Source organism: Prionailurus viverrinus, chromosome A2 (genome assembly GCF_022837055.1).
Source record: "Prionailurus viverrinus isolate Anna chromosome A2, UM_Priviv_1.0, whole genome shotgun sequence".
Lineage (NCBI taxonomy): Eukaryota > Metazoa > Chordata > Mammalia > Carnivora > Felidae > Prionailurus > Prionailurus viverrinus.
In genome coordinates this window covers 11,232,723-11,245,562 of record NC_062562.1, presented here as the reverse complement: position 1 = coordinate 11,245,562, position 12,840 = coordinate 11,232,723, and the positions used below count along the sequence as shown (strand labels likewise).

Sequence of the window (12,840 nt, the reverse complement as noted above, 5' to 3'; positions counted from 1 at the left end):
CTCCAGGATCAGCAAGACCCCAGCTGTCAACACATCAGAAAATAAAAAGTCACGACTAATACAAAACACCAATGCAAATCCAGTAACTGCTGACTGTTTACTAAAAGGTGATGCGTGTCAACCGTGGTTTTAACTCCTTGTAAATAGAGCTGAACACTTACATCTTTGTAACCAATTACAGGCTACCCGCAGGCATTCTGGGCCTTTCCTTTGTTCAATAGTAAACTGAGCTAATTCTGTATTTAGGAATTGGCATGTTCTTTGGGTTTTGATTTTTGTTTCTCCAACACTTCCAAGTTCCCAGACAGTGAATCCAGGTATAGGAAGGCTCTGTCCTTATCCTTGACCTTCCTTGAATAATTTCTCTCCAGGACGGTGGAAACAGAATTTATGGGAATCGTTTAGAAGGCAGCATTGTTCAATACCAGACATAAAAATGTTCTGAATTTGTGGTTACATAGGAGCCAACTGTGTTGTGTATGAGTAAGACAGTGTTGTTGTGCTGACCTCGAAAATAGGTCCTCAGAAAACACCGTTCTGATAGATGGATCTCCAAACTGAAAAAGCCGTCTTTTTTTTTTTTTTTACGTTTAATCAAAAAAAGCAAGAGGACTATAAAAGTCCCTCATTCCATTAGCAACCATATGGCAGTTTAACGTTGCAAAGTATTTTTGTATCCCTTTTTACATTTTTAAACCTTTATTGTGAAACATAATGCATATACACAAGATGTATAAACAAACACGCACAATCAGTGGACGGTTACATGATAAACGTTCCCACATTTACAACCCAAGTGCAGTAAAAGGTGCTCTCGCCAGACCCAGAGGCCCCCACATATTTCTCTGTCATCACATGCGTTAGTTCTCCAGACTTATCCAGTATCCTGAATTTCTGATAATCATGTACTGATTTTCTTTACAGTTTTCTACCCATGTATATATACACCCCTAAAGAATACAGTTTAGCTTTGCCATTAAAAAAAATAACTCTTAGGGGCGCCTGGGTGTCTCAGTCGGTTGGGCCTCCGACTTCAGCTCAGGTCATGATCTCGCGGTCCGTGAGTTCGAGCCCCACATCAGGCTCTGTGCTGACGGGTCGGAGCCTGGAACCTGCTTAGGATTCTGTGTCTCCCTCTCTCTCTGCCCCTCCCCTACTCATGCTCTGTCTCTTTCTCTCTCTCAAAAAATAAATAAAAACATTAAAAATAAAAAAACCCAGGGGCGCCTGGGTGGCGCAGTCGGTTAAGTGTCCGACTTCAGCCAGGTCACGATCTCGCAGGGTCCGTGAGTTCGAGCCCCGCGTCGGGCTCTGGGCTGATGGCTCAGAGCCTGGAGCCTGTTTCCAATTCTGTGTGTGTCTCTCTCTCTGCCCCTCCCCCGTTCATGCTCTGTCTCTCTCTGTCCCAAAAATAAAATAAACGTTGAAAAAAAAAAAAAAACAAACCCAACTCTATTGATGTATAGTTTACTTAAAATGACCTCATCTTAAGATATATACATATATATACATGTATGTATAGGTTAGGGTTAGGGGCAGAGGGAGAGAGAGAGAATCCCAAGTAGGCTTTTCACTGACAGTGCTTGATCTCACGACTCTGGGATCATGACTTGAGCCGAGATCAAGAGTTGGATGTTAAATCCACTGAGCCATCCAGACACCCCCTTAAGTTACATATTTTGATGAGTTTGGCACAAAACCTTCACCACAATCAAGATATAGAATATTTCCATATTTCCAGACAACTGTATTCTATTTTCTGTTGTTATAGGTAGCTCTGTATAGATGAGACCTACAGTAAGCTAGTATTTTTGGTCTGGCTTCATTCAACATGCTTGTTTGTATGTGTGTGTGTATGTATGTATGTACGTACTTTAGAGAGAGAGTGTGTGTGAGTGGGGGAGAAGGGCAGAAGGAGAGAGAGAGAATCTGAAGCAGGCTTCATGCTCAGCGTGGAAGGTTGTGGATCCTACAACCCTGGGATCATGACCTGAGCCGAAATCAAGAGTCAGATACTCAACCGACTGAGCCACCCAGGTGCCCCTCAACATGCTTTTAAGAATCATTCATGTTGTTGCATGGGTCAGGAATTCACTCCCTTTTACATTGCTCAGTGGTGTTCCATTGTGTGGATATTATGATTTGTTTATCCATTCACGAATTGATGACATTTTAGCTATTTCAGCCTTGAGGCTATTAAAAGTAAAACTGCTAAGAATATTAGTGTTTCACATTTTTGAACTTTTTCTCCACAAATTTCAAATTGAAAAAATTTATTTATTTTTTAACGTTTATTCATTTTTGAGAGACAGAGTGCGAGCAGAGGAGGGACCGAGAGAGAGGGAGACTCAGAATTTAAAGCAGGGTCCAGGCTTTGAGCTGTCAGCATAGAGCTCAACACGGGGCTCGAACCCACAAACCACGAGATCATGACCTGAGCTGAAGTCAGATGCTTAGCCAACTGAGCCACCCAGACGCCCCATCAAATTGAAAACATTTAGATTTGCAGAAAGGTTGTAGGAATAGCCCAATGAACCTGTGTGCCCTTCGTCTAGCTTCACCATTTATCAACTCTGTGATATATTTACTTTACAGAGCTATCTATCTATCTATCTATCCATCTATCTATCTATCCGTCCATGTGTCTATCTATCTATCTATCCATCTCTTTATCTATCATCTATCATCTACCTACCTCACATATACTCTTCATTGCTCTTCCATTTGAGAGTGGGTTGTACAAATTGTTTTTGAATAATTGCTTTAGTTTCTGAGGAGATAATTTATGTAATCTTGTGTGGGTTTTTTTTTTCCATCAGAATAAAATATGAAAGACTCATCCAAGCTGCTGTATACAGCTCTTGTTGGCTCATCTTCATTGATTTATGTTTTCTGGTTTTCCATCGTATGGATATACCGCAACTTATTCTTCTATTCTATTTGATTATTCTCAATTTTGGCCATTACAAAATATTGTGATGAGCATTCTTGAACACACCTCCCTGTGCAAATAAGCACAGAGCTGTGTTGGATATACACCTACAAGTGCAACTCCAAGGATATGTGTGTTCTCAGCTTTGACGTCTGTGCTCAACTGTTTTCTAGAATTACTGCACCATTTAAAAAAAATTTTTTTAAATGTTTATTCATCTTTGAGAGACAGAGAGAGACAGAGCATGAGCGGGGAAGGGGCAGAGAGAGGGAGACAAAGAATCTGAAGCAGGCTCCAGGCTCCGAGCTGTCAGCACAGAGCCCCACGCGGGGCTTGAACTCACGAACTATGAGATCATGACCTAAGCCGAAATTGGACACTCAACCGACTGAGCCACACAGGCGCCCTGAATTAGTGCACCAATTTACACTCACGCCAGCAGTGTAGGAATGTTCCAGTCACTCCGTATCTCCAGCAACACTTCCTGACGGACTTAAAGATTTGCCCCAATCTGATATGCATGTAATAATATTCCCTTGTCATTTGGTTTGTGTTTTTCCTGATTACTAATAAATGTGAGCACTTTTTCCTATTTAAAAAATTATCAGGATTGCCTAGAAGCATGAGGAAACTCTCTGACATATACCACTATGGTCATAATTGTGTGAAATACGTATGCATGTGGCTAAAGATTACAATGCAATATGCAAAATAGGTGGTATGTTAGTTTCCTGGGGCTTTTGTAACAAAGTACGGCACGCGGAGGGGCTCAAACAACAGAAGCTTATTGTCTCACAGTTTGGGAGGATAAAAGTTCCAGATCAAGGCATCAGCAGGTTGGTTCTTTCGGGGGGGGGGGGGAGGGGATGTAAGGGAAGGATCTGTTGCTAGCATCTCTCCTGGCTTTTGTAGCATGCTGGCCATCTGCAGTGTTCCTTGCCTTGTAGAAGCATCACCTTGACCTCTGCCTTTATCCTCACATGGTATTCTCCTTGTGGACTAGTTCCCATGTTTAATAAGGACACCTGCCAAGTTGGATGAGGGGGCCCACCCTACTACCCTTCATATGATTTCCTCTTAACTGATTACATCTGCAACTACCTTATTTCCAAATAAAGTCCCATTCTGAGGTCTCGGAGGTTAGGGCTCTAACACATAAATTTTGGGGGGTGGGTAGAGGGTTACCATTCAACTCATAATAGATGGCTAGGCAACTTTTCTTTCCTTTCTTTCAAGTGCATAATGCTGATGTTGGTAACACAGCAGAGAATGATGGGGAAAACTGCTTAGTGTCAGAAAGGATTGATTTACATCCCAGCTGTGCTTTTTATTAGCCTTGAGTTTTCACCATGCCAAGCTTTTCATCTACCCTGTGTTGAACAGTCGCTATCTTGGACAGTTTTTTGTGAAAATGAAATGGGATAGAATGTATAAAGAAAGGGCATTTTGGGGCATCTGGGTGGCTCAGTCGGTTGGGCATCTGACTTTGGCTCAGGTCATGATCTCGTGGTTCATGAGTTCGAGGACCACATTGGGCTCTGTGCTGACAGCTCAGAGCTTGAAGCCTGCTTCAGATTCTGTGTCTCCCTCTCTCTCTGACCCTCCCTGGCTCATGCTCTGTCTCTCTCTCTCTCTCTCTTTCTCTCTCAAAAATAAATAAACTAAAAAAAAAGAAAGGGCATTTCATCGTATTTGACAAACAGGGCAGTCAGTAAATACCACCCCCTTCTCCCTTTGTCATTGCATTATATTCAACATTTTACAACTTTAAAATAATAAATAGCTAATCAGCTAGCTAACTAGAGGAATGCATGAATGAATGCATGAATGAATGAATGGTGCTGGGAAGTGACACCCGCCTCAGTAGCCAAGAAAAGAGTCACACAAGTGATTTCCTAAGGCCAAATGTCCACCACTTACTGTGCAAACCTAGGATGACTGTTTACACGAAGCTGTTAGAAGCAGAGAGGGGTGACGGTATGAGTATAGGGATTTGGATCCAGTTCTGGGTTGTTTTGTGTCTTAACCACCTTGGGCGGAGATCAAGTTTGCAGGGGAAGCTCGGTGCCCGCTGCCTCTGCCCCAGGCGCCCGGGTCCCTTCCCCCATCAGATTACTTGATCACAGGCCATCTAGAGATCTTGGGGCCCCACACCGAGCCAGGAAGGAAGACAAATGTGGGAGGGTTGGGGACGAGGGGGTTTCCTTCTAAGGGCTGGGTAGAGTCACCCGACAGCCTACAGGGCAGGGGCATCTCAGAGCTGAGTGAATTGTAGCCATGGCTGAAGCCAGGAACTTCCCAAACCCCAATGAGATTACCGCATTGAGAGCCAAACTCCCCCCGCAGCCGGGGAACACTGGTGAGTCAGGGAGCTGGGACCAGGGGCCCTTTTCCATGTCAGGAAGAGCTGGGTGCTGGGTTGCCCCGATTCCCTCACAGGTTGGAGGAAGGGAATATCAGTTTTGAGTCTTTCTGAGGCCCTTTTCAGCCCATCTGCCGTCACCGCCGTGACTTCTTATACTAGAGAGATGGCCTTCTTTTTCCAGCCCTTTCTAAGTCCTCCCCGTCTGTTAGGTAGTGAACCCAGAATACCCCGAGGGATACGGCAGTTTCCTGCAGACTGTTTGAGGCATGTCAGGGGGTGAGAGAGTGTATATCCTTGGGGAGAGGGAGGCTTACCTGGTTTCCCCCAGGTCGATGGGGACAGACGTCCAAGGATAAGACCTGGAGATATCTCTGCCTGGCCGTGTCCCTGATCCTGCTTCTCATGCTCATTATCCTCTGTGTGGTTCTGCCCAAAGGTAAGGCATCTGGGCCAATGGGGACAGGGTGACCACAGGGAAGCAAGCACCTTGGCTCCTAACCTGCAAAGGCAGGTCTGCAGGGCTGGTGCAGGGGTGGCCGGTCTGTGTCCCTAGTGGGATCATAATGGCAACAGAATGGAGCTCACTCCCCCACCAGTCTAACAGGCTGGGGGGCCTGCATGGGCCCAAGTCAGTCTGAGTTGTTGGTGAGTGTCTTCCCAAAGCTCATCCCCCAACTGGACTCGAACTCCAGCCTCCCTGCTAAAAAGTATACACCTAAACAAAGGTCCTGTCTTGCCGCTTACTAGCTGGATGCTTTAGACAAGGACCTTTACCTCTCTGGGCCTCAGTTTCCTCATCTGAAAAATGGGTGGGGCATTTCAGAGCCCCAGAATGCCTTGCTCTGGGAACGGGAGAAAGTCTTGGCCCCTTGGGGTTTGGGGAACAGGGAGAGACCCCAGGAAGGTTCTGGGGTCCAGAACACCTACTTGCGCCTCTCCCCAGTCTTGAAGAGGACACAGCAGGTGCAGAAGGAAGTCATTCAACTGAATGAAAAAGGTGAGTGGGGTTCAACATGGTCGGCCTCCTGCCTCTCCACCACATCTCCTCTCTCTGCCAAGACCTTGACCAGCCCTTTCTTATTGGGTCTCCCAGTGATGCAGGGCCTGGGGCATGCTAGGCACGACCTGGACTTCATTCGGGGTGAAATGTTCCGGCAAATGAAGGCTGTACTGGCAGGCAATGGTAAGGAGTGGGGGAGGGGAGGTGAAGAGGGAGGGGTGCCCCCGACGCAGCACCTGTAACAGTGGTGGGGCTTCTGGCAAGTGGCTCGCAGAGGGGCACCCCGATGCCAATGGCTCCTCAGATCTTTTCAGAAAGTTCAAGTGACATGATCAGATCATACTTAGAGTGTAGGGCTCCCAGGAAAACAAGACTTTTGAGACAGCCAGATCTGGTCTAGGCTTGTGGTTGTGCGTGAACTTGGGCAGCCCATTTGCACCACTCTGAGCTTCAGTTTCCTCAGCTGTAAAGTGGGGGGAAATTAACACTATCTTCTTTAAGACAGACTGTCAGGATCCGGAGCCTCCACTCTCAAAAACCACACTAGTGTGTTACAAAATGTGGTCAGTCCTTAGCAACACGTTAGAAGTACCTGGAGAACTTGCCACAGTGTAGATTTCTGGGCCCCAAGCAAACACTACTGGATCGAATGCTGCTGGAGGGAGTGTTCTTGGTGCTACATACTTTTTATATAACTTTTGCGTGAGTGGATGAGATGCGGTATACCTACATTTAGTTCTTATTATTCATGTAGCTATGTTTTATGTGGTTCCTGCAAATGATGGATTGGCGAATACTGAATCATTGCAGAAATAACAGCATTAGTTTTACTTGACCCCCTGGTCATAACATTTTGTCAACTGGTCAATACATAACCTTGTTTTTGTGTGTTTCTGTATAAATGTAGAGTTTGTTTTTATTTTTTTATTAAAATATTTTTTAATGTTTATTTATTTTTGAGAGAGACAGAGAGACAGAGCGAGTGGGGGAGGGGCAGAGAGAGAGAGAGAGAGAGAGAAAGAAAGAGAAGGAGACACAGAATCTGAAGCAGGCTCCAGGCTCCGAGCTGCCAGCACAGAGCCTGACAGGGGGCTCCAACTATGAGATCATGACCTGAGTCGAAGTCAGACACTTAACCGACTGAGCCACCCAGGCCCCCCTAAAGTTTATTTATTTTGAGAAAGAGAGAGAGGAAGAGAGAGAATCCCAAGCAGGCTCTGTGCTTTTAACACTGAGTCTGACCTGTGGCTCGATCCCAAGAACTATGAGAACATGGCCTGAGTCAAAATCAAGAGACGGATGCTTAACCGACCGAGCCACCAGGCTCACCTGTTTAAATATATTTAATAGATATTGTTTCATTAACATTGAACTCATGGCCAACAGCACTATAACTCATGCCTGAAGGAAGCTTACCTAACGCGCACACATTTTCTCTGTAAGGCACGTTGCAGCCTTCTTGAGCATGTAGGAACACTGACAGTGCTTTAGCACGACTCTTGAGGGCCTTTGTAAACAGCAAGATCGCCCACAGAAGGCATAAAAACATGAAGCGTGTGACACGAAATGGCCCACCAAAGGCGCACTTGCTTATGGTATGAGAAAAGAAACAGCAAGGCAGAACTTGCCTTATTCTGTCTGACTCCAGCTTTTTGCCACTCTGTGCAGGTCTGTGAGTGACAAGGAAAACCTCACAAGTATTGATTTGGGGTTTACGAATCAATGTTAACAAGTAGGTGAATTTGCAAATATGGAGTCTGCAAATAACAAAGATCCACTGTGTGTGTGTGTGTGTGTGTGTGTGTGTGCATTCACTAACTGGATATAGATGGATGCAGTGAGAATTCTCTGTATCACTCCTGAGCCCTCACTGCCAAGTTCCCACCTAACCCCCAGGAACCACTATAATTATATTGTATAGTTATATATGTTTTTCTTTAGAGCACAGTTTCTTCAACTGTGCACCATTGATGTTTGGGGCTGAATCATTCTTCCAGTGTGGGGAAACTGTCCTGTGTAATGTAGCATCCCTGGCCTTGACCCACCTGATGGGATAACCTTCTGTCAGTTATGACAACCAAAAAAGGTCTCCAGGTGTTGGCCATTGTCCCCTGGGGAAAGAATCACTTCTGGCTGAAGACCACTGCTCTAGAGTTTCTTTAAGCAAATGAGGAATGTCAAAACCTGTGTCCTTCTATTTTACACTAAAGTAGGATATTATTCACACTGTTCCTTGAGTCCCTTTTCCCCATCTCATAGGCTATCTACAGCATTTTCCTATTTCCATCTGATGAGGTTCAATAATGGGGGGGGGTGCCATCTTACCAGGTAGTGAGCTTCCAACTGTTGGGTGTGTTCAAGTGGAGACCATTGGGAATGTGACCAGGAGGTGATGGGGGACACACCCCTTCACCGGATGGGAAACTGGATATGCCAGTTTGGCTAATGGCTCCATTCTCACAGAATCCTCATGTGAGCCTTGCCCCCTGGACTGGAAGGTCTTTCAGGGCTCCTGCTACTTTTTCTCCCTGGACAACCTCACCTGGACCCAGGCTAATGATTCTTGTGCCCAGAAGCAAGCTCACCTGGTTATCATCAACAGCCGAGCAGAACAGGTGGGAAACGGAAGGTAGAATCTTAGCAGGTTGGGAGAGGGATTATAAAAGAATTTGGGGTTGGGGGTTCATATTTCTGTCCCCTTTGGGGTCTAGCACAACACTCCTAGTGTGGTCTTCAAGACCTGCTTCATCTTGCTTCAGCCCAAGCTCACTGCTGTGACATGTGGGGAATGGACCCCGTGCACTGAGGTCCTGCCTCCAAGCTCTGATTCATGTAGGTCCCTTGGTTTGCAGTGCCCTTACTCTTGCTATCTGTGTGGAGGATTCCTGCTCACCTGTCAAAACCCCAATACAAACATCCCTTCTCCATATTCTCTCATGACATCATCAGAGGCCTTCACCACAGAACTTCACACTGCATCAGGGTTGTAAGTGTGGGGCTGGATCTAAATAATATCTGGCTCTCCTGGTCCAGAAACAAGGCTTGGCCCGAAGAAACGCATCAAGAGTGTCTTTTGAGCTGGGTTTCCAGCCAGAGATATTCCTCCAGCCTAAGATCAAACCTTGCTCTGATATGCATTGACCTTAAAAAACAGTCACAACCAATATTTGTCCACTGCTTCTTTCTAGGTGCACATACCTCACACAGTCTATTCTTTTGATCTTGAGAATATGCTATGAAGTGGAGATTCTGTTCTTTCCATTATACAGATGAAGAAACCAAGGGGTGGATTAAATGAGGCCATACGATATGCACATAGTAGGTCTGGAGTTCACATCAGGATAGAAAGTGCTGTGCGTTGCTGCCTCTGTCTGCTTGCCCACCCCAAATCCCCTCTACATCTTAGCCCTCCTCCGGTCCCCGGACATCCAACCTCTGTCCTTTCAGCTCTGATGGAATTTTACCTCGCACTGTGCCTTCTCCCATCTAGGACTTCCTGACATCAACTGAGCAGGTGACATTCTGGATAGGCCTCTTCAAAGAGGGCCAGAAAGGAAACCACAGGTGGATGGATGGCTCAACCCCCACCTACACGTGAGTCTCCCTGTCTGTGATGCAGATGTCCCTAACCACCCAAGACAGTCTTCCCCTAAGAGACTGGCAGGGCTTTTAAAGAGCGATTTTATGACCACTCCGGATGTTCCCCTGTCATTCATTCACTATTTTCCTGAAGCAACTCCCCAAACACAAGCCCTTTCTATCATAGCAGCTATTGTTGGTTTATTACTTGGGAATGGTGTTCCCATTTAAATGCTTGAGAAACAGCAGATGCAATGCCAAACTGGTCCCGTGTTGCAGGACTTCTCAGAGCCTTGGATGTGCCTATTCAGGAGTATAATAATGTAGCCTTTGCCAGCTGTATGAGTTTCCTGTAGTCGCTGTAGCAAAGAGCCACAAACTGGGAGGTGAAAACAACAGAAACTCATTCTCTCACAGTTATGGAGGCCAGAGTCCCAAACCAATATGGCAGCAGGACTACACTCCCTCCAATGCCTGTAGGGGAGGATCTTTTCCTGCCTCTTCCAGCGTCTGGTGGCTCCAGTTGTTCCTTGGCTCATGGGCCCGTCACTCAATCTCTGCCTCTGTGGTCACATACCCTTCTCCTCTCCCCTGTGTCTTCTCTCTTCTGTCCCTTATAAGGACACTTATAGTTGGATTGAGGCTCACTCAGTCAATCCAGGATGATCCCCTCTCAGCATCCTTCACTGAAGCTAATCTGCAAAGACTCCTTTCCCAAGTAAGGTCGCACTCACAGATATCTGGGGTTAGGATGTGGGCATATCTTTTCAATGGGGACAACACTGAACCCACTATACCTTCCTGGAAGTTACCTGCTTTCTCACACTCTTTGCTTTTGGACATTTCCATCTGCCAGCATCACCCTTCCCTGTCTGGCAAACTGCTCTGGATGGGTCCAGGCCCAGGGCATAATTAATCACCTTGGCAAACTCATCTGCCACCTGAGCACCTACCATATACCTTACATGCACTGGTCATCACATCCTCAGAATGTGCTCCCATTTTGCAAAAGAGGAAAACAGAGGCTCGGATATTAAGACTGTTGCCCTGGTCACATAGATGACAGGTGGCAGAGCTAGACGTTGGACAGGGTGAATCTGGCTTCAAGGTGAATGGACCTCAGAGAAGGGGAGAGGGTCAGCGGGATGAGGGAGTCAGAGAAAGTGGCCCCAGAACTCGGAGACTCCCAGCTCCCCTGAAGACGGTTTCCTGTTGCTACTCCCATTTGAGCTCAGTCTCTCCACTTGGAAAAAAAAAAATGGGAAGGGGTTGACCAGATGACTACTGTAAGATGGGCTCAATAAGTGATTCCCACTCGGGGCCTCAAGAACCTTAGGGCCAGACCCTCACTCATAGAGAGCAAGGTAAGGGGCTCAGGCACTGGCCCATCTACTCAGGAATTTGTGGGCATCTCTTGACAGTAACTGGGAGTCCAAGAAGCTACATGATAATGGAACTGCCCCCTCCTGCATGATGATACACAACCATGGATACTGGAGCAACTTCTCTTGTGAATCAGGGAGATTTGCTTTCATTTGTGAGAGGCGACAGAACTGCTAACCAAGCCCTTATACTGCACTTCCTGGGACTGATGCAGAACGCTTGATATACAGCCTCAAGCCCTATCCCTGCCTTCTCTGGGTTCTGAGTTCACAGAGGCAACAATAGAGGACATTTCTCCAAAGCCTAGTGTCCTTTTCTTGGCATTGGGCTTGCTCACCCTTTATTTCCTTTCCTGATTTCTGCTGAGTGGAATGTTCCAGAAGCAGTCCTGGGTCCATCCCTGCAGGAGAATGATAATTCTTAACTTCCGTTAAATCCAGGCTTGGCCACGATCTTGCTTGAGCCAATGAAATGTGATGCGAATTGACATGTGCCACGTTAAGCAGGAATCTTAAGAGCCTTGTGTGGTTCTTCCATCTTCATTTTGCCCTTGTCAGAAGACCACCTCTTCCTAGAAAGGACGGCTCCTTCAAATATGGTCCTGCAGTGAAGAAGACCCCCTTCAGGCAGAGCTTCTGCTGACCCATAAACATGACCAAGAAGTGAATTTTTTTGTGGTTATTGGCCACTAAGATTTTGAGGTCACCAGTTGTTACCGCAGCATACTGAACTTATGCTGACTGATACAGGGGACAAAGTTCCATTTCATAAAACCCCAAGATCTAGGGCTTTCTTCTAACACAAAAAGCCTAAAGCTTGTGGATACGGGGTGATTGGGTCCCTCACATTCATTCAACATTACATTACCTCAGCCAGCCTCTCCATCTTCCTCTTCAGCATCTCCCTCCAGGCCAGTCTCCTCTCTGGTTCCCAGTGAGATTGTTCTAAGACATCTCCAAAGCCTCTTCACCATCTGGCCACTTCCCTTTCTTCACGCCCCTCACACCTCCATGTGTTTGCTCTTGTAGTTTTCTTTGCCTGGAATGCTCCCTGCCCCTGGCTTCCTGTGGGACATTTCCTCATCCTTCACTGGGCCCAAATCAACTGGTACCATCTGCATGGGCTACTCAAGAGTCTGACTCTTGCTTTCCTATCAGAGACCTTTATTAACTTTGTGATTATGATTTACGTTGTACAATGCAGTGGATTCTTAACCCATTAAAAAAAAAAATCCTTCAATCCCTTAACTGTGTCTTGCCATTTCTGTTAATTCCAAAACCTAGGTCAGTTTCCTCCACATTTGTAAGCCTGGATTCTTGAGACCAAGATCTGTAAGAAAGTGCAGGCATCAGGCATTAGGATTAGGCATGGCCATTCCCTGCACCTGGCCCAGGCTCTCTTCCTTATACGTGTGTCACTCATGGCTAGATAGTCATGGCACAAGAAAGTTAAGATCTGTCAGAATAATTGTTCTCCAACAAGTTTCATTTTGAATTGGCCAAAATAGCAATTTGGTCTGGTCCCTGCCATCTCTCTCATCAGAATCTGAAACTGTATGGGGATGAGATACATGCCTGTATC

General features: G+C 46.1%; 1 protein-coding gene across 3 annotated transcripts; it reads left to right on the top strand.

Moving 5' to 3' along the window:
• Positions 1–5,149: 5,149 nt before the first annotated feature.
• LOC125149202 (C-type lectin domain family 4 member G-like) lies at positions 5,150–12,491 on the top strand. 3 transcript variants are annotated; one of them, XM_047828033.1, is made up of 8 exons: positions 5,150–5,291; positions 5,626–5,733; positions 6,241–6,294; positions 6,391–6,480; positions 8,761–8,912; positions 9,788–9,891; positions 10,498–10,594; positions 11,298–11,399. In XM_047828033.1, the coding sequence occupies exons 1-8, from the start codon at positions 5,210–5,212 to the stop codon at positions 11,298–11,300; spliced, it is 690 nt and encodes a 229-aa protein (XP_047683989.1). In that variant the 5' UTR covers positions 5,150–5,209; the 3' UTR covers positions 11,301–11,399. The 3 variants fall into 3 exon arrangements, with proteins under 3 accessions (XP_047683989.1, XP_047683983.1, XP_047683977.1); XM_047828027.1 differs by lacking the exon at positions 10,498–10,594 and having other exon boundaries at positions 9,788–9,861; positions 11,298–12,491; XM_047828021.1 differs by lacking the exon at positions 10,498–10,594 and having other exon boundaries at positions 11,298–12,491.
• The last annotated feature ends 349 nt before the right edge of the window (positions 12,492–12,840 follow it).